At 39.0% G+C, this 21,470-nt stretch overlaps 1 protein-coding gene across 2 annotated transcripts in view; it reads right to left on the bottom strand.

Moving 5' to 3' along the window:
- The window catches only part of UBE2Q2 (ubiquitin conjugating enzyme E2 Q2), a 46,541-nt gene that overhangs the window by 14,736 nt on the left and 10,335 nt on the right, over window positions 1–21,470 (bottom strand). Inside the window, exons 1-5 of one of the 2 annotated variants that reach the window (XM_010412339.3) lie at window positions 16,633–16,956; window positions 15,778–15,882; window positions 9,132–9,236; window positions 7,437–7,493; window positions 5,270–5,410 (exon numbers count right to left, since the gene is read on the bottom strand). In XM_010412339.3, the coding sequence (XP_010410641.1) occupies window positions 5,270–5,410; window positions 7,437–7,493; window positions 9,132–9,236; window positions 15,778–15,882; window positions 16,633–16,662 (438 nt within the window). In that variant the 5' untranslated portion in view covers window positions 16,663–16,956. Of the gene's footprint in view, window positions 1–5,269; window positions 5,411–7,436; window positions 7,494–9,131; window positions 9,237–15,777; window positions 15,883–16,632; window positions 16,957–21,470 lie in introns of those variants that run through there. The other variant, XM_039557535.1, reaches the window with a different exon arrangement.

The raw sequence follows: 21,470 nt of genomic DNA, 5'->3' as shown, positions 1-21,470 counted from the left end.
AACTGCCCCACTACCAAATAAAAAAGGCCCACCTAGAATAATTCAGCCTGTCTGTATCAAGTACTGACAGAGTAAGTTGATGAGTTTGCTTTTTTACTCCACCTAAAAATTCAAAGATACTTATTTCTTCAGTTTCCTTCCAGACATTATGAACATCTACAAACACATCCTTTTTGGACAGAAGCGTCAGAAAAGTATTTCTGGAAGAATATGAAGCAGCTGTGACCAGTGCCTAATACCTGAAACACCATCCCTGTTTGCCTGAAGTCCACAGTGATGTTTTATATTCCGCAAGCTCTTAATTGTAGGACTAAATTACTTCTTAATAAGAATTAAGTATCATTAACAGTTACTTGATGCTAAAGCCTCCACATAGTCCTCTGACTTCTCTGTCCGGTAGTATCAAATAATACACTTGGCTTCACACTAGAATCTGTAGACTATTCTTTTAAGGCTATTCATTTTCATTTGCCTTTGGATTTAATTATGCAGATTTCCGAAATTCCACTAGTTTTTCCTAACAGACCGGTGTGAAGGATGAACCTTGCAATTAAACATGCAAATAACAGGCAACTCCTTTCATCCGATTAAACAAAAGCTACATAAAGACAGGGCTTCAGACAAGTAATTTTTCCGTTTACTATGCCCCTCTCTATAGAGCAGTATCAGACAAAGAAGGGATTTCTCTAACACCAAGTACACGAAATTTTACAGAAGAAGGTTGTTTATATGCCTTATCTGCATATTACTACTATTTATGCCCACTATTTGCAGATTAGCTAAAAAAGGAAGCATTACACTTAACCAGTTAACATAACAGTGTTAGCCACCATGCTTTGTACAGTTGTTCTGCTTTGTGAGAGTTAAGATTGAGACTTATCAGTATGTTGAGCCTGGAGGAAAGAAATTTCACAGACATGTGTCAAGATTTTGGTTTTCTTCTGTGCAGAGCTGTGCAAATCCTTGCCCCTGCTACTGTATTTCTTACTGAAAGAAGTAATTTCCTTGCACTTTTCACAGATTATCCACCCATAAATACAGGCAATTTAAGAACAAGTTAGATGGTCAAAGACATCCTGTGGAAAACTACCTCTCTCATTGCATCTCTATTTCCATCCAATTAAACTACTGAATTTCTATACATAATGTTGGAAGCTCATCTTGGCAAATGAGAATTTAAGTAACTTCTATATTGGAGACATTTAAGCACCAAAGCTTAACACACCCACATCCCCCTAAACTGCCATTATACCTGCTGATAAAATGAGGTGGTATTAAAGATGTTAGTTTTAGTGTGTATAAGCAAGCCTCAACACACTTTGTCTAGAACAGTGGTTTTCCCCTTTTCCCTAGGAGTTTCTAATTGGGCTGCCCACTCCTTATATAGCAGCATTAAATAGTTACACTTGCTACTCTAGAGAATCGATAGACTGTAAACCAGTAATCTACAATCAGGAGAAAGAGGATAGAAAGCTTAATGTAAGAAGTTTAGCACAGGAGCTTATTTTATGTGTTCTGAACTACCCTTGGAGGAACTTGAGGAGGAAGGTAACAGCTAAACCTGATGGTAAGCCTAATGCCAAACACCACTTCTCTGAAACATGCCTTCATTCTGGTGTCACTTGTGGTTTTTGCAGCTACTGTTAAAGTGCAGTTTAGAAGAGAGCACAACTTGCATCACAGCACTGCATGATACAGAGCATTGAGGTCAGTTTTGACTATAGTGATACTAAAATTAAAAACTTTTTCCATAACACACTACATGCAAGCTATAATTTCAAAGATTGAACTCAGATATAAATAACCGTATCCTTCTGGAAAAGTGGGACTTGACACTCCAAGGGAGATAAAGTTCCCATTTTTCAAATTGTGACAGTAAGATTTATAGTTGCAACTGCCTCAGAAATAACTGGTCAATCATGGGATCTGACGGGTATCTGTCACATGGGGCTGATGCCAAAAGCAGAAAGGCAAAGCCAATTCACATGAAGTAGTTAACTGAGCTGCGAGACCAGACCCAAGGGACATTTTTTTCCTAATAAGTAATCAAATAGGCACAAGAAGTCTCACTTGATCATCCTCTCCTGTACTAGCATATTTTGTGGCTCTCCAGAACAACGAGCAGGGTAAGATGGAGAAATCCCTGCTACAAGAGGCAAACATCCTTGTTGACAACATGCCAATTGCTGAGAGCTGCAAATAACAGAGATACCTGATGCAGGAATTCCCACAGCCAAAACTGCTGGACATGAAAAATATTCCTGAGATGTATCACTACAAGCCTGTCCTATTCTCAAACTCTTCCCCACAAGGACGAGCTTCTGCCACTGTCAGAAACATGAAACCTGTGCCGCAGTCGGACCAGCACTTGCCACTGCCCTGCTGTACTAAGGCCACAGAGATACCAGGGGTTTCTTTTCCCCTTCCAACCCTCAAAATGCACCCACAGCCTGCTCTTCCCCAGAAGTTACAGGAGGTAGGAGGTGCAGTTAACTGCAGTTTTATATCCGAAGATCCGATTGTTTGTTTTCTGTCTGATCAGAAAAATATTGTGAACACATCAGAACACTACAGGAAACCTCCTCACTCAATACATTTCAGATGATTTAGCCACAAGACCAAAAATTACCTACTGAAACAAAACATGCTAGCTTCTCCAAGAAAATAAACCGAAATCTAAAATGACCCAAAAAGAGCTAAAGAACACAAGTTCCACTGTCACCGAACTTTCTCAGTATTTGTGCAGAAGCACGTTCATTCCTAGAAGTAGGTTCATACTTCCTTCAAGGATTAGACTAAAAATAGAAATGACACCTTAGATTTCATAAAAACTGAAGATGAAAGTAGAGACATTGGAGACTTCTAAAGGGAAGTGCTTAAACTCCTCAGTATGAAATGGGAAAAGCTAATAGCATTATCTAAGTAAGAAAGGCATTAATTTTTAAAACGACTATGTGGGCAAAGACCTCAACACAAGCAGCAGCAAGTTGTTAAATATTTGAAGTTAAAAAAGGTCTTTGAACTGAAATCACTAACTCCAGGTAAGCAAGTGGTTCTTTAAAGTTATTACAATGTTAAGAGAAGGATTAATTCTTGCTCCAAGTTACATACTGTACCACAAGCCAAATTTGTGTCCTGATGCCAGCAAGGAGGATGGGATTAAGGATACTGCCAAGGACAGAACTAATTTACAAAATTAGTAAATACACATTCTTAACTTGTACAACACACATAAACCCTAAAAACTCCTATGGCAACGTCTTGAGAAGCAGAAAAATGTCTTTAATCTATCAGGAATAAATGAGAATGGGAGTGCACACACTGCTTTCCCATGAACAAGCCTTGAGCATGATCTGTAACTCCAGCCTGCACTGCAGCTGAGGGGAGAGGACAACCCATGGACTTGGGCCGAAGAGCATGGAAAGGAACTGAAAAGTCTTCTGGCTGCACTGGGCACCAGTCTAAGTCCTACATTATGCTGCACATTCCCTTTTCCAACAAGCAGCATGTAAATGGCATGGGTTTGTGGTACTGGCCTCTGCTGAGGAAACAAAGTATCCCAAAAGGCTGCGTGGCTCCTGTAAAAAACAGACTATGTTTAGCCACTGCATTTAAGTTTGTGAAACTCATACTGTCCTCTAAGAAATCCAGTTGTGAGGGCTGTACAGACTTAAATTTTGCTTTGTGTCAGGATACTCAGCAAATTTCTGCTCTTAGAGCATGGTTAGCACATTGTGTTAAAAGTTCCCTGTTTTGGCAGCATGGAGGACCATTAAAGTGCTGCTGGGTTAGCTCTGTCCTAGGTCAGTAGCACAGCTATAGCTTTTGGTTCTCCAGCATCTAAGAGTAAACCCTCACAAGTCCTTTGAGAAATCATTTCAGCAGCACAGCTATTTCTGGTGACCCACAAAAATACCACAGTTCCTCAGCAGCAGCTGAATACCCCGTTCCCTGTACTCAGCTGACCTTGTTTATGCACCAGCATCAACGAGAGTGTCTTGGCATGAGAAACAGCTATTATGTAAGTTGAATCTGCTGTTGTCAAACAGAAAACCAGCAGTGTTCATTTTGGCTCCACTAAATGTGGAAGGAAAAAGCAACAGGAAAGGTAATTTTTGCCAAATGGAAAGAGAACAGATAGCAAAAGAAAATCTGCAGTTTGAAGAGGCTTTCTGCACCAAGGAAGAATGCTGACACTACAAAAACTTTTTTTTCTGTTCTACCAAATTTTAGATGGTTGTAAAGCAGGCTATGCCTTTCAGGCTGCAAGAGGATATATTTTCTTTCACAATTAAAGACTCCTTACTATTAGGAGTTATACACACAGAAACACAAAACCTCACTAGGCATCTTCTCAAACAGTGAACACTCAAGTTTAAATAAAACCAGTAAGTGACTGCTGTGTTTACAGTTAGTCAAGTCTCAAAACCAGACTTGACTGCACAGCAAAAGCAGTTTGGGACCTTACGTATACCTGGTTTTAAACCCTGAAATACCAATCAGGTTTGGGAGTTAAAATTTTAAAACCCTTTGACTGAAGCAGATCAAACAGAAGTATTAAATTTCATGTTTTACACATTTTAAGCCTCTATGAAAAAAAAAAGCTCTGATTTCTTTGGAAGTCAGGGTAAACAAAATTAAGGTTGTATGGCATCATCATACCCTCCTACATGCACCTTTGACAAGTAGAAGCCTCTCTGGAACTCGGCACTTGTGACAGAACGTTTCTAAACCTCTGGAGAATAAGCACTTTTTCTATAACTGCCTGCTGGCAAGATCATTCAGGAAACTGACAACGAAGCTGCAGAGCTGCTGAAGGCCCCTTGCTTCATGTATGGCAATAAAAAAACTGCACAACAATCCACCAGCGTCCAGTAATTTCCAGGTGGCATAGCTATTACTGAAAAATAAGCTCATGCATAAAATGGATTTAAAGCACAGGTTTACCAAGTATTTAAAGTCACCCATGACTTTTAATACAGTCCATTTTAAATATGGCTTTATTTTTTTACTTTAATAAGGGTTCAGCAACAAAAGTCACACTCACAGCCTAGGTGCATTCTGCTGATTCTGCAAGGAGATGTTTGTAACAAAGGCACCAAGCAAGAAAGAGAGGGACAACCACATGGATATATCTGGAAATGAGCAGCTAAACAGTCAGCTACAGGTTCATTTATGTCTAGGTGCACAGCAGTGGCCTTTGTTGAAAACCACATCTATTTTAAAGTCAGAAGTACTGCAAAGAAGAAGCATGGAATCAGTAACTCACATTTAAGTGATCTTGCCTTTGATTTTTTCTGATTTTTTCTAAGATTGCAAGGTTCTCTTTTTCAATGCCTTCATCCTCAGATTTCTTCCCATCAACTGGTTCCTCCTCCTTCATATCATAGTGATCCAGATCTTCGATGTCCTACAGGAGAGAGGAAAGTTAATTGCAAGTAACTGTACAATGCTCTTCATTCAATGAAACCCTATCCAAGGGCACTTGGGATACAGTCACATACTGCACAGCACTAGGTATTTGTGACTGTTGGATGCCATTTCTGTTTTGTTCTAACTTCACTCTCAGCCAACACTATCCACTGGAAGTATAGGGAGCCTTCATAATACAAATGAAATCTGAATTCACAACATGTTTCTGGTCACAGGAACAATCACAACCTCTGCAAGAAGATAGGATTGTAGAGAATTAGCCCACTGAAGTAAATAGCAAACAGGACTTGAGAATCCAAAAGTACTCAAAGCTAGAGTGGCTCCAAGGTGTTTCTAAAAGCAGACTCTTTTGCAATCAGAATCCTAGCTATAATACACTTCTGGCAAGCAGTAATTAACATATCTGGCAGGGCTACAGCAACCCTTCAAGAAAGTTAAATATTAGAAAACTAGGTGTACTTTATTCAAGGTTAACATTTCAGCTAAAGATTAGATGCAGTAATTTTGGAATCAGGATGCAAGACAATTCTGTGGTCTAGCACTGTGATCACACAAGCCAACACCTCGGTTCTATGTTCTAGACCAAGGCACTAAAAATCCCTCTGCTCTGTGTCCTGAGATGGGGTTATCTTGTCGCAGAGGAGCACTCTGAGCTTCAGACAACTGCCTTAAGGAGATTCAAATGCTGGCTGTGGAGAGGAGGGGAAGGATGTAAATACCTTGACATGAAAAAGGAAGCACTGCAGCAGCCACACCAGCAAGCTTTGGTTACACAACTACCAGATATACTCCAGTATGCAGAGCTCTGCCACACCTGAGGCTGCTCTTTATGCACCATCTGTTTGCATGGCAGGAAAACTCAAATTCAAGGATGCCCTATGTAGTAAGAAACACACCTGGTGCATTTGATGACCCTGTTTCCTTCACCTGTAACAGACTTTAGACTGAGTATTCTTTAAAATGCTCATGCTTCTCCAAACAATAGAGCCAAGGAATTGCAAACTGCTTCTCCATTTAGAACTGGGACTAGATTACATGATGCAGATATCACTGCCACACACAATGCCCCCTTGACAGCTTATAAATAATGGAGATCATTTCTTTTTTGTGTAAAGTAACCCAAAAAGAATGCAAAAGGCTACTCTAGAAGTCTGCAAGCAATAAGAGCCTTGTGGCAGCAGAATATGGGACACACCACCTTTACAGCAACACCAGCTCCAGCAAACTTAGATCAGGCTGAATATGGCATAAGAGAGGCTGCTTCAAATTAATTTTAAAAACTTGGTACCATTTAGATCTTTTCTATAGGAAGATCTTTTATTCAGAAAGAGTTGTTCATTCTTACTACTGTTTTTGACTGAAGTAGTCAAAACAGTTCTACTATAAAAAGGCTATCTATAGTGGTATAAAAAGCAAGCATCTTGGAGCTACTCCAACATGTAACAGAAGCAAGCAAAAAGGGTGATTCTTACAACTAAAGAGCTCATTAAAGAGAGCACCATGTTGACAGACGTGGACATAAAAGTCTAGTGTGTCTGTTTCGATGGCCTCCCACTTCCTTGAATTTATTACAGTTAAAATCTAGCTCACCCATTTAATGAGTCAGCAACTGATTTACTCTCACAGCCAGTCTGCTTCAATCTGGCACTTCCAACTGCATCAGAGCCAGTTCACATGCTGCTTGAAATAGGAGTTAACAATGCAAAAACATACTGATTTGGCACACAATGTTATGTATTGTTTGACTAAAGCACAAACAGATGTCCAATTCTCTGTATCCAAGTACCTCACAGCTGAGATCTAGATTTAAGAAAAAAAGTTCACTAGTTTTGTGGTTGAAGTGAAAGCTGACATTCAGTTCAACATCCAAATTTTAATTATCTTTTCTGTTGAACTCCAGGGAGGTTACATTTTATAATTTGGTTTAATTATTAGCCAGACATTGCAAGGCAAAATGCTGAAATTCAACTAGATTAGGACCACAATCTCATATATAGACATACTTCACCCATATCTTCTTCTTCCTCCTCCTCTGATGTAACTTCTTCTGTTGTTCCATTCTGCAATACAACAATGAAGGTTCTGCATAAATTCTGCATGGGCTCCTTTCTTTCAAAATCACCAAGTCTACTCTCAAAGAGAAGTAGTAAGTGCGAAAGTTAGCCTTGTCTGTAAAGGACTGAAGTTTGACATGTAAGATGCATAAAGATGCTTTTCTGGGGTATGATAGTGAAGAGATTTTTGCATGAAGCAAAAATAAATAGAATGTCACAATTAATTCCAATTAAGCTGTAAGTAGAACCTTTAGATTCATATAAGGAACATCCTCTTCTGAGACAGTGACAAATGCAACAAACACATCAAGTGGCTTACAACCCATGATCTCTTAACCATGAAATCAGATCATGGCTCTGGCTGGTATCCATCTACATGCTACACCCTAGAAAGAAAAAAACCCAACAAACTTTAGACCTCCAGAACTTAATGGATTCTTTTTCTCACTATCTAGAACTTCTATGCAGCCACTACTATCATCGTGTAGCCATTGCTATTAGACTACTTTGAAATATCAAAACAATACATTGAGTTCATTTTTCATGACTTTCTATTTCAGGATACCACTCCAAGCTCAGGAAGTGTGAGCTGCAGTAATACTCAGGAGAATTCTGATATGCTTGTCCTCTGCTTACTCTTCCTTTGGCAAAGAAGGTACAACACTGCTCTAGACAATATATGGGACCAGATGGATCTTTGGTCAGAGTTACTAAGGCCACTCTTATTTAACTTGCAAACTGTCTGACATTTCTGGCTAAGAAACCTTCCACGAGTTTGTTTTTGAGTTTCATAGCACATGAGATCCTTCACAAAGCTACACCCTAATATCACAGCCCATTGCCTTACAGCTGCACTGCTGAGTGGGCAGCTCAGAGAAAAGACCTATAAGGATTACAATTTGGCACATGACCAAAAATTAAGCAAGTTATTTGTCATTACTACAGTAGTACTGTCACCACAGGAAAGCCATCTGTTACTCTACAGGAGTTTTTTAGCAATCATTTCATCTTAATGTGTACAAGCAAAAGCAGATCCCACAATCTTACTAAAAATACAAAAAAGAACAGTTACTGTCAGTTACCAGTTCTGTTTTCAGCATAATACGAAACATTTTGGTTAACAAGAACACCTCACAGGCTGTAACAATTCTTAATTTTTCAAGTGCACAAGAAATAAACAAGGCACCTCCCTACCCGAAGTAACATATGGCCTTGATATCCCATGTCTCTGCAAGGGATTGAAGGAGGAAAACATCAACAGCAGTTCATCCAAGTGCACAGTGTAAACACATACTCTTCAACAAAGAGCCCAACATTTCAGAAAAAGTAAGTTTGGGAAGCACTCCAAGTACACAGCAATTGGCTTGAACAGTGTTTAGGAGGGAATTAAACTTGACAGCATTGGTATCACATACACACCTTTCAACGATACAGGAACTTCAAAGGGAATTATGTAATATTATAACACCATTATTAAATGGATTTTGCAAAAAAATTCAGATTGAAGACACCATAACACAAAACTGTTTTATATCTCAGTTCTGGCTTATACAAGGTTTAATCATTCCCATTATCTTGCTTCTTGGAGTTGAAAAAACAATTCCTTTATTGGCATAAGGAGGAGTCCACAGCTTTTTAATTTACCTGTCCAGCTGGCAATGGCTGATCTAACATTTCAACATCTGGATGCTGAGGAAGATTATATAATCTGCAGAGGTCACATATTAATCGCTTCAGCTGCTGAAGAAGCTATAGAAAACAAGAAAACATGGAAATGTTTATTTAAACCAAAGCTCAGAGCAATATATTTTGAATTTTCTTCACACATTTATCCTGAACTTGAAGTCAGGGTACAGCATTTAAATCTGCTCAGGCTGGAATAAAATTTCCTCTGTAATCTTCGTAGTAAAGTCCCCACAATAGAAACTCAAGGACATGGCAAGTTAAAGATGACTCCCATTCATCTTCCTACATCTAAGAAAAAAGCCATGAACAGAAAAATAATCTACTCTGACAGCATTATCTATTCCAAACATAGGTGTCTGAGCCACAAATCACTATGGAATAAGCAAATGGTCAAATCCCACGAGACAAAATGGTCCATTCCCATTTTCCAGGTTAAAAAAACCATGTCTTCAAAACACAAAGGAGGAAGTCTGGTTTTCCATATCCTGAATTCCTTCACAGGGCACACCAGCAAGGCAGTGGAACAAGAGAAACCCTGTCCAAGTCCCAGGAGCCAGGCAGGCTCTGAGCTGGAGCCCAGGCACTGTGCTTGCTGTATCTTGTGTCACGGTGAGGCACAATCTGTTACTAGCTCTGACTTCTGTTTCCAACCTGCAGTGTTCCATTGACCCTGCTCTGTTAACTGCAAACTATGGAACACCTCACACTCACTAATGCAAGCCAGAAAAAAAAATTTATTCCTGCAGAAACGAACATTAAGTTTGCTTTTTGATCACCCCAGTAATTAAGTTGATTTCCACAGCTGTTAACTTTCTCTAGGCAGCCAGCCTCAGATTCCTAGTTAAGGCCAAGACATTAAAGACCATACTACTGCAATTCCTAACTTCCCAAGGTCTTCACACAGCTGTGTCAGGAAACAAAAAAAAGGACTGCAAAATCCATTTGTAAAAGGGTCAACATCTCATTATTTGCAAAACAATACCCTAGATGAAGCTTGCAAAAATTATACAACCATTTATGGACTTTTCTTCCAGATACCAAGGAGAATTTGTCTTGCCACTTGTCGAGGGCAGCATACAAGACAGGCATTTCTGCACACACACTCCAAAATACATTTCTAAAGCCTTGCTATTGGCCAGTTTAAATGCTCTCACCTTACCCCACCGGAAGTGAAAAATTCAGTCTCTCCAGGGTTAAGAACTCATTTCCAAGCCCAAATCACTAGCAGGGATTAGCAAATGTTGCCCTTATGCTATCTGAAAGCTTCAGTGCTTTTCCCTTCTACAGCAGAATTCCACATTGTGTTTAACAGGAATGTTATTTATTCATCTGAGGCCATGAACTGAGATACCAGCCTACATTACAACGCTATCACACCACGTCTGCTGTTTCCGCATCATTCACGATAAGTCAATCCAACTCAAAAATGAAGCAGGTATCACCAAAAGGACTGGGGTACCAGCACCACATTTCTTAGGAGTATATAGATGAGACACAATAGGTTTTGACAAAAAACTTTCAGTAACAAACACATTGCTCATCAGCATTAAAACTCTACACTTGTTTGAAGTTTCCCGTGTATCTGAAACATCACGAAATCTTTTAGAAGGCAGGAATCAGGTTCATCCATCAAAAAGTTAGCTGCCAGATAGAATCACAGGTCTTAGAACTATTATTTTCAGTATGAGCAAGATGCGTAAAGTTACACTGCTACACATTTTGTTGAGAAACTTTTTCTCTGCACAAACATTGCCTCATGGAGTGCTGGAGCATAAACCACACAATTCTAGGAGCTGTAATTTTTCTTGCAGAGCCAATAATTTGTTTACATCTTCTGTGAATCATACAAAAATAAATCTAAGTGGTGAGGGAAGACTGCCACCATTGGCATTGTGCTGGTCAATTAGCACTGACCTTGGAAAAGCAGATGAACACACTATTAGATGTGTCTTGACAGAAAGAGACAATACAGGCTGCAGAGTTAAGAACTGCTTCCTGCCCTGCTTCCTTCACACCCCCTCCTCCCCACAAAACATCCTGTTACCTGAACTGACATTCAGAAGAAATTTTTGCAGCCAGGACCTAACACCCTGTAAGTTTCCCTTGCTTCTGAGCACAGGGCCACAAGCAAGGAAATGGAGCACCTTCGAAACAACAAGCTGCTGGCACAACCTGGGCCAAATTACAGCAGCTGTGCCTGACAAGGTCCTCCAGCAGCTTTTCACCTTCTCAGTTCCACTGGCACCAGAGATCACACAACTATGTGGCAGCTTATCAGCTTTGTGGCAGATCAATTCCTGATGTGCTTCAGCACACAAGCACCACTTCATCATGAAGGGGCAGGCAGAGACCTGCAGCTGAGAGCAGGGATCCCCTTCCTTGGCAGGATTCTACACTTCAGGGTTAGCTTAATGCAACTCACACTGCGGTTCATTTTTATAGATCAGCTGCTTTATTTGAAATCAGTATCTACAATTTGCAAAGATGGTGGCAGAGCAAGAAGCTGATCCTGTCTGTACAACCCTTCCACCCTTCTTCCTTATTGCCACATTTTTCCTCCACAGGAATTAATTTCATACCATTGATCTTTCTGCCATGGATCACCATCACTTATCCCTTATCCTCTGCTCCTCTGTATGAAAAATCACAGGATAATTTGAGCTGAAAGGCACATCTAGAAGACATCTGATCCACCCCTGTGCTCTAAGCAGGGCCTGGCATGATTTGATGTCTTGGTATGTACATGAACAGACTATCAAAAGGGAGAGCAGATTTCTATCAGGTATTAATAATTTAAATATATTTCCAGGGTAACTTCACAGGCTTGACGAATGTAAAATGAATGCTTAACAGATGCACTTTGAGGCTACTGAAGAAACATGAACTATCAGTACACCAGTAGTTTCCCTGGAGCACTAACTGCCTAAAGCACAAAGTAAACAGCAACCAGAACGCATAACCCACAGGGTAAAGGAGCAAGGTGAATAGCCTGCAGAAGGGAAATGCTCAAGTGACCACATACAACAACGCATTTATAAATTTGTTATATTGATTATAATTAATATCAAAATAACAAAAATTATATAATTGGAACACACACCCCTATGATTTTTAATGCCTCAGGAGTTCTGAGAAGTTGGTGATTCTTGTGGACACCATAAGGCTGGTTTAGAACACAAACACCTCTTGGAATTTTGTTCCCTATCTTAATATCCTGCATATCCAAAAACAGTTTAGAAGAATTTTTTCTGAAACCCAGCCTACATTAGGAGGCTTTTCTTTATGTACGAAGAGATCTTCCTAATGCGGTATGAAAGCACTAACAATTTTAGGATACCTTTTAAGATATTAATATCCTGCTGGCTTCACTATGAAACACCCTGTTTCCTGATTACGAAGAAAAAAGAATTTAAGAAGTACAGTTTAATCCTAGAAAGACTTAATTATTCTATGTGTCTCTACCCACACCCACAATATCTATATAAAAATAAATGCATCAATAAAACTTAGCCTACCACTGAGAAAGTGCTGAAGAAGAATACAAATGGAAACAGAGGGAAGCAATAATTGTCACTTGGAGTGTGGCCACTACTTGGCTAGCAGGTAACAGTCACAGTACCTCCCCCACACTCAGCAGCCTCGGGCACTTTCAGAAAGTAAAGCAAAGCTTATTCCTGCATTTTGTCTCTGCGACTCCCAGTACAGAAATAGCTGCTGCCACACTGGGAGTTTGCAAGAGACAACATTCTTCCCTGAAATGCCTCCATGTGGGACTTAATCTAAATTATTAACACAGAAGCAGTGTGCTTCAAGACAGCAGCTTATCCAAGCTGTAAACATATTTATGCGAGGAATTGTGTACTTCTGACATCTTCCATGCAAGTTTAAGATCTACAGTGTGAGAATTAAAGCTGCCTCTCTGAATTTAAGCCCATTTCCCTATTCTCTTTAAAAAGCAGACCTCCAAGTAGTGTAGAGTTATATTTAACATCTCATGAAATAAGGTTTGAGGCTTCAGACTTGCATCATGTTACTTCCATCGTATTAACCAGAACAAGGGAATTGCAGTAAGATTTCTCTTTTGCATAGCACAGCCACTAGAAGGCAGATGGCAGCTTCATACTTAAAAAGTCTAAGCGTAGCTGATTTTCAGAAGGAAATTCAGGAGACACTAGGGGCTGAAAGAACTCTGTAGCCCCTTCATCTGCTGACTGAAATTTGTTCAGCATTGACAACCAAGCAGCCAAGCTGTCCAAGCCTAATGGTATCTATGCTGATCAACATTTTTAATAACTTTTCAACATTTTTAGTGTTTTGACAAATTTTCACAGCACAAGCAGCACGCTGATGCACGGAAACTAACACAGTTTCAGACCCACAGAAGATTTTCCAGGAAACATGTATGATTTCGACATCATAAGCCAGTTTTCCTTTTACCATGTCAAATGACAAGGCTTCTACATGTCAAACACTTATGCCTGAAGAGCATGTTCTTCAGTTTCCCAAACAGCTGACACCTGTCACAAGTTACAAAGCAGGTAGAAAGGACAGTGCAATACCAAAGGCTAAACCAGGGTACATGTGCTAGCAGTGCTTTTAGCACAGCTGAGCTCCTGGAAGAGTTCAATACCTTTTCCCATTCAAAATTTGACTGCTCTCATAACTATGAGTTTAGAGCAACATGGCACTAATGGTCCTTTACCTGCAGTAAATTAAATGAAAGCTGGTTTGAAACATTCTAGATTATTCTAAATTAAACAAAGTGAATTTTTATGAGACTATGATAAATTAGAAGCCTTTGGATTTCTACAGGTAGTTCCCTATCCTTTCCTACCCTACTGCAAAAAGCCTGTGTGTGAGCTGCTCCAATGCCATTGAAAGGGAGGGAGTTTCATGGGAAAGAGCTGTAGGGAGAAAAAAACCAATCAAAACCTCACAAGCCAAGTCTTTGGAGCAAAAAAAGAAGTCAGATTATGTAGTGCAAGTATTTGTCTCCTCAACCACTCCCATCTGCCTTCACCTTGGCATAGCACGATGCAGGGTGGATTCCTGAGAAACCAACGGGCCATCACAGGTGTCTATTACATCAACGCAGCAGCTTTTACATGGGCAAGTACAATCTTGATAGCAGAAGCTGTTTTCTTACCAGGTACATCAGCAGTCTGTGTGCATATGCAATTCAGCACAGCAAGTCCCATGCATGTTTACAACAAAGCTTTCCACCCTCTTTCAGGCAGTTGCACACAGGAAATGTCTTGTTCAGAACCTTTAGGCTGAATACCAGCCACAGCAGTTTCAAGCTGCACAATCTTCTGAAAAGTGTCTTTAAGCAAAAAGCTCATTTTTCTGTTACTATCCCTTCCTATGTCTTTCTAGGCAAAACTTACAAAGACTAAGATTTATAATACTTTTCTGAATGTAGTTTAGTCTAAATTTTAGGTTGAAATAGAAAATACAGAGATGTACATCTTGTGCAATCGGATCCAACAAAATGCATTAAAACACTGATGTTGCTCTACAACTGCTTTTAATTATGTCAAGGCCCACAAAGACTCTCACTCTTATTAGTTTCCTAGTTATTTCTGCCAGAAGTCAAATGCATCCTCAACTATCTTTAGAAAAAGACACTTGTACATTCTTGTGTAAGGTTGGGTATCCTAGATTAACATTATCCCAGTAAACATAACAAGTAGTAGGTTTTCCTAAGAAAGAACATTCCCAATTTTTCCCAAATACTAAGCACATAACCCATGCAATAAGCAGTATTCAGCAGACTGATTTTTGTATGCATCACATCCCTGTCCACCAAAATAAACAAAAAATGTTAATATCATCAATTAATAAAGACCACCTAAATTTGTCAGTATGCTGCAATACTCCTTTTTGTGGAACAAACTGCATTTGTGCTGAAATTTATTTCCAAGCAGTATTCAAGGAGAGCTCCCTACACAGAATGGAAAGTTAATTTTTATATTCATGTGGCCTTCCCCCGAGCTCCCATCACTACATGAAAAGGGTATTTAAGTAAGATATAATGCTTGAGAGTTTTCTGAAATACGAAATAACCATTAGAATCTGTATACAAAGATTTCCTTTAAGTAGCAGTTGTCCAAAGTCGCAACACTGCTTAAATGTATCAGTACCTAAGGAACATTCTGATGAACCAGAAGCTATCAGGTCAAGTTCCCTTTACTGAAACCAAGAATTCTTTGTATTGTAGTCATGTTTTGGAGAATATACATTCTCAAGAGTACAAAGTTTTGCCTCTGTAATAGATTTCTGTGCAAAGAAAACTCTACAACAGCTGTTTTATTCAGTAGTTTTAATATTTTCATCCACTTCACTGTTTAATCATTTTCAGAAAACTTCACACTGTAATTACTGGGGCTGAAACTTTACTTAAATGCTTACTCTCTAAAAGAAGTAATCAAAACTTCTGGATTACTTTTGGCTCATAAGTTTTTTTATAAGAGAAAGTTGTGTTTATAAAATCCCCCCAAATAACCCTAAAACTGAACTAGCTGACCTGCTGGTTAATGTGACAAAGCCAAGTAAACACCCAAGCCCAAGCAAATGCCCAAAATAACCAAAACACTTCACTCACCAGAGTATTGCTCTTCTTAATATCTTCTAAACGCTCTAAGACTGAAGTCAGGTTTGGGTCATCTGATTCTACAAACCATATTGGTGATGAAGAGGGGTAAGACTCCTGTTAAAAAAAACAAACAACAAAAGACCCAACAAATAAACAACAAGTCCCAAAGCTTTTAAAAATAATTTATCCCCAGAATTTCATAACACAATATTAACATCATCTTTTATCTTACTCTATGTCAGGTAACACAGAAGCTTTTAGCACTGCATTTTTAGGCAACGCAAAAGAAGTTGAAAGAAATCCAGCCAACTGGTTCTTCTAGTATTTCATCCTATTTTCATCTTTCTCAGATGACGGATATACATAAGAAGCAGTGCTGAAATGTTTAAAACCTTGGGGGCAGGTGGAGCAGGAGGGAGAAATTTAAAAATGCAGTATGAGTGATAATTAGCAAAAAATGGAATCTCAAGTAGTACATGTCAAAGAATAAAACCAATGCTGATTTTGCATAAAAACACAGTTTCTTCCAAAGAAAAGTTGTGAAAGCAATAAAACCTGGAATCTTTAGATTTCCTCCTCAAACAGGATTATTGAAACTCTTCTAGACCCACAGACCAAAGCAATATAGCTCAAATTTCCTGCCTTGGAGGACAGTTTAACTGGCAGATCACAGGGCCAAAGTCTGCCATTTTATCTTTGTACACCAAGGCTCACAGAGGACTTGCCACTGTTAAAGATTTCTCATGCAATATACTGCATACAGGAAAGTTTACGGCATAACTTCATTCCCTCCACAGCATCCTACAGCTGCCAGGCAGGTGCCAGGACACAGCCAAGTGAGATCAAACGGGCTCACAGGATTACCAGTGTGTTCCAGTTTGCACAACAAGCCATGGTTCGGGCACGTGGAATCCACGGAAGAGATGCGGCCCACAGCTGCTGACGGGGCCACTGTCACTAAGGTGCCACAGGATGCAGCCCTTCCAAAGGTGCTTAACAGACCCCTGGTAGAGAAAGGTGAACAGAAATCCCTTGGCTCTTGTTTATAGGTTTCAAAAAGCAATTCCAATTTTCTTCTCACACAGGTTTGGTAACATTGTGAGGATGGAGGAAACCATGTAGCTTCCAACTCAACAGTAGGTGTCCCTTCACATCACTGACGTGCATGGATTCTACTTGTTTGGTTTTAGTTATTTAAGGCATTCTCTACTTCTCACCTATTCAATTAAATTTTAGTAGCTGAGGACAAATTGCTGAATCTCAGTTTTATCACACAGATATTATCTTCATATCCCCAGGTCCTACAAAATAATGAGGGAATTTTCATTCATTGCCCTCACTGCAGTTGAAAATGAAAAAAATCCATCTTTCTCATTCCAGAAACAATAAATTATGCTTCATTCTTCAACACTTAACAGTCAAGATTTGACAACTGGAGAAAAATACAAGCATGTCAGAACTGGCTGTTAATAAAGTGTATTTCCTAACTGACCTTTTAGCTGAAGTGCTGAACCCCATAAAAGAAGCCATGTGACTAAAGGACATCAGTTTTGGAAAAACAGACTGAGTTCCCACCTGGCACCATACTCCAGAGAAGTTCTAGACAGAGGTTTAAAATTCCCACCTGTAAACTGAAGCCTTTGCATAAACTTATGTTTTAACAAGTTCAATCCCCTTGAGTTTATGTATTTTTTTCCTAAATCACACCTTAAAGGAATACATTATATTCCCTGTATTTTTACATAAAGGTATCGTTCACATCTTTTACCTTCACTTCAAAGGACCCTATACACAAAGCAGAGACCTTGGAATATCTAGTCTTGATTAACTAAGGCCTAAAATCTCAAATATCTATCAAGAAAGTCCAGTGCTCAGCTTGCCAAGACTTATGGCTACGGCAGGCTTACGGATGTGGTTTAATCACTTTCTTCCTTTACACAACACAGCACTTGAGAAGAGTATATTTTCTCCTCAGTTTCACTTAAGAGATTAACCACTATCTCTGTGGGAGAAATAAAGCTGAATCCCCCTGTTGCCACTGGGTTTCTAAACTGTTATTTTTAGGAGCTAAACTTCATTAAAGGTATTCCAGGTTTTGTGCTGATCACATCTCACTCATTTTTAATAACATGCAACCTATTTGTGAAGTCTTCTGCAATGGAGCAATCTTCTCACCTCAAGCCTTTCACACTATGCACTGATCTGGATGCACAGTGGGCAACAGCATAAGGGAATCTCTGCTAACTGTGGCCCCACTGCCTGAATACTTGTTTGACCCAGCTGTTTTTGAGACCTGAGCTTCTCTGGCCAGCTCATGAAGTTGAGAAAGGCCGTAGGGTAAACACTACTACCATGACTTTAGATGACACCAACATTCCCATCAAGAAATACAAAGAACAAGCAAAATCCCTTCCAAGATTCACCAAGCCATCTGTTTCTTAAAATCCTCAGACTCATTAGAATAAAAATATTCTCGAGATACAGTCAACACTTGGACTGTGCATGCATGCACCATTCTGTTAACAGGTATTTTTGGCTTTTTTTTTTTTAATCAAGCATTTAAAAAATTTTGTTAGTCCAGATCTATGCAAGTCTATCAATTGCAAAGATTTACAGAACACAAACACCTGCTAGTCCTCTCTTCTAAATCATGTCTGGAATCTGAAGACTGCTTAGAGAGTGGAACTCAACTCTTCACTGTCTATATTCCTTTTTTCTGACAATTTTATTTCTCCTTTCTCCACCGGAAAAAATTTGAGGAACAACCCCACAGTAGGACATTCCTTATTGCAACCAGTATCTATTCCAGTCTGGGGGCCTATATAAATATCTCCTCCAAAATACTTGCAGCATGTCTGTCATCAGCCAGGGACATGACTGACAGTGCAGATCTGATGATTAAGCAATCCCACTATGACTTTAAATACATTGCAGTGGCTACTTGAATGTGCTGCTGCCTCCTGCTCTGAATGACAGTCCTTACTCATGGTTTACACTCACTCCATTTTTTGCCCTGAAAACAAATCCTCCTGTAGGTGAGGAAACGTCAAGAACTCGATACTGCCTGGATTATTAGTGTATAGCACATATGACTATGTCCTAAAAATTATCAACTATTCAAATTTTTAGTCTGATCTAGCTTTTAAAACATGAATGGGAAAAATGGAACTTCTCAGAGAAACTCTTCTTTAACACTGCAAGCATATTTACTCAGCTGTATCAGAAAATACTTCAAATTTTAGATTTTTGGAGTATGACTATTTAATTGCACATTCCAACTTTTTCACAACAGATGCTTAATATTAAAATACAAATTTAATCAAACTTCCATTTTGTTGTGATGCTTCTTAATTCTTCAGACTTACCAATAAATATATTTGTTTAATTTAAAAACATAAATGGCATTAAGTTTCTTTAGATCTGTAAGTAATCCATATTTTTGGAACAGCTGATTTCCACGCGGATATGAGTCACTATATTTTGAAATACAGAATTCACAGAAACTTCAAACGTTCTGAACTTGAGATATAAAAAGGCTCATGAGTTTGTAATAACCACAGCAGGCAACTTAAAGCTAAGCTTGTGGTTTGTAAGGTCAAACAACTGAACTTCGCAAGAGCTAATTCTGTTGAGAGAATTAAGTCAGGTTTTTTTTTCCTGTATCTGCATCCTATAGAGATAAGAGGTAGATTTGAGCTGTTGTGTCATGTAAGGAACACAGGCTTCTCAAAAACAACAATTCACGAGAGGAACCCTAAAATAGCAGTTGTTTTACTATTAATTGTCAGTGGCTAAAAAGCCCCATTACTGTGGGCCTTTCACTAGAGAGCTGTCATGTCTATATGATTTCTCTCAGCTGCACAGCTATCACCATATTCAGTATCTGAGATGTTTTATATAACTGCTGCTTTTTTCCTGCTCTCCACAAGCAAAGGCAGAAGTTCATCCCAAGAGGGAGGGCTGTGGAGCACAGCAGTGCCCGCTGGACAGCAGTGACAGGACAGCAGTGACATCACACCTCGCCTGCACTGGAGCAGGACAAAGGCAGGATGTTTACAGCAGCACAGATACAATTACAATTCATGGCATCATCACTTCTAGAGACTCTTTGTATCTGCACCAGGACAGACTGGGAGCTTTGTCAACACAAATGCTTCTGTGACAGAATGCAGTGAAAGAATTCAGCCCACTAACAAACACACAAAATACAAAGAGAATAAAGCCCTGCACTTCTGCCATGGGAACAATTTCAAAACTGATCAAAGTCATTTAGGAAAACCACAGCATGTTAGAAGAATACACATGGGATCTCACTGTTCAGACATTCCATTACATCCTCTGTAAGAGCTCTACTTATATTTTACTAACAATTTTGCTTACCAAAGGAAAAAAAAAAAAGAAAGCAGCAAAATGTGACAGAAGATTCCAGGAACACACACATTAAGACAGCTTTTCCTGGACAGGATCTGTCATCTAAGTATATCCTATCTAAGCTTTCTCATCCTTAACAATGAGGCCATTTCCTTGCAATGTTATATAATCTTTTATCCTGCTTTCTAAGCTACAGTGACACAATTTTGACATTAGTAAGAGACTTTAAAATGAGACATTTTGAAATTACTACAATACTGTTAAAATTGTGATGTTGCCAAATCAAAACATCTTGCTCTCACTCTTAACATTAGAACAACCTGTACCTGCAGTTTGCTGCAAGGCAATAGAGTAATCATAACTCCTTGCACACAACTGAGCCATTTTATCACAGCTAAATGGTAGGAAAACACATTTAAACACGTGGCTACTGCATTATGATTTCAAATCACAATTACAAGGTAACAGTTCTTAATTTTCTTTAATTTACAGATCATACTAGATGGAAAAAGTGTGGGAGTGGTTTCTTTTAAAAATCCTTAGCATACTGTCTGAACAAATTTCAGCCAGTTTTACTTCTTGCCTGTTCGTTAGTTTTTGCAAAATCTCCATCTTAGGCAGAACCTAGTTCTGTTCTTTTTACACCAGATACAACTCAATCTTAGATTGGAAAGAGACTGTTCTTGCTCACCCAGATCTTGGTAATGAAGTAAATCCTAATGGAACAAGACGTCTCAGAAGGCTAATACAATCCTCTCAAGGTGAATGCATTTGCAGCTATAAACACATGCCAAATAATTTTAAATCCCAAATGTCTTTCCAACTTTCCAATTTATTTAATTAAACAGCAGAATCAGATCTTTATTAGGGGTCATATGTACATCCTACATGAACATTCAATAAATACTGAAGAATAATAAACAACACTTAGCTACAATTTAGTACACATTTTTTTGCAATTGTTAGTTAATCATTCACTATTTATTTTTCACCCATATCAAGCTGCCTTTAGTATTAACTCTGTGGGCTTTTTCCTCTAACAAAAATATTAGGATTTAGAAGATTTGTAAAGCTAAAGTTCAGCTTGGTGACCATAAAACACTAGTACTTACAGCTACTTAAAATAGCATTAGTTGTGATTACACAACTGACAGATTGTTTCCCATTATTAGGGGTCAAATTTTCCAAAGGCAGTTTAAGAAGCAGTAAGCATTTTCTACCACTAGCAGCTCAAGTGCCAGTGAAATCTACAGGCTTAAGAACCTTTAAAAGCCAGCTGATTGTCATCTGCCCTCTCAACTGATCCTTTACAATAATTAAGAAAGAAAAAA

The sequence above is a fragment of the Corvus cornix genome, chromosome 10 (genome assembly GCF_000738735.6).
Source record: "Corvus cornix cornix isolate S_Up_H32 chromosome 10, ASM73873v5, whole genome shotgun sequence".
Taxonomy (NCBI): Eukaryota; Metazoa; Chordata; class Aves; order Passeriformes; family Corvidae; genus Corvus; species Corvus cornix.
The sequence above is the reverse complement of the archived record's forward strand: the minus strand, read 5'-3'. Positions and strand labels throughout refer to the sequence as shown.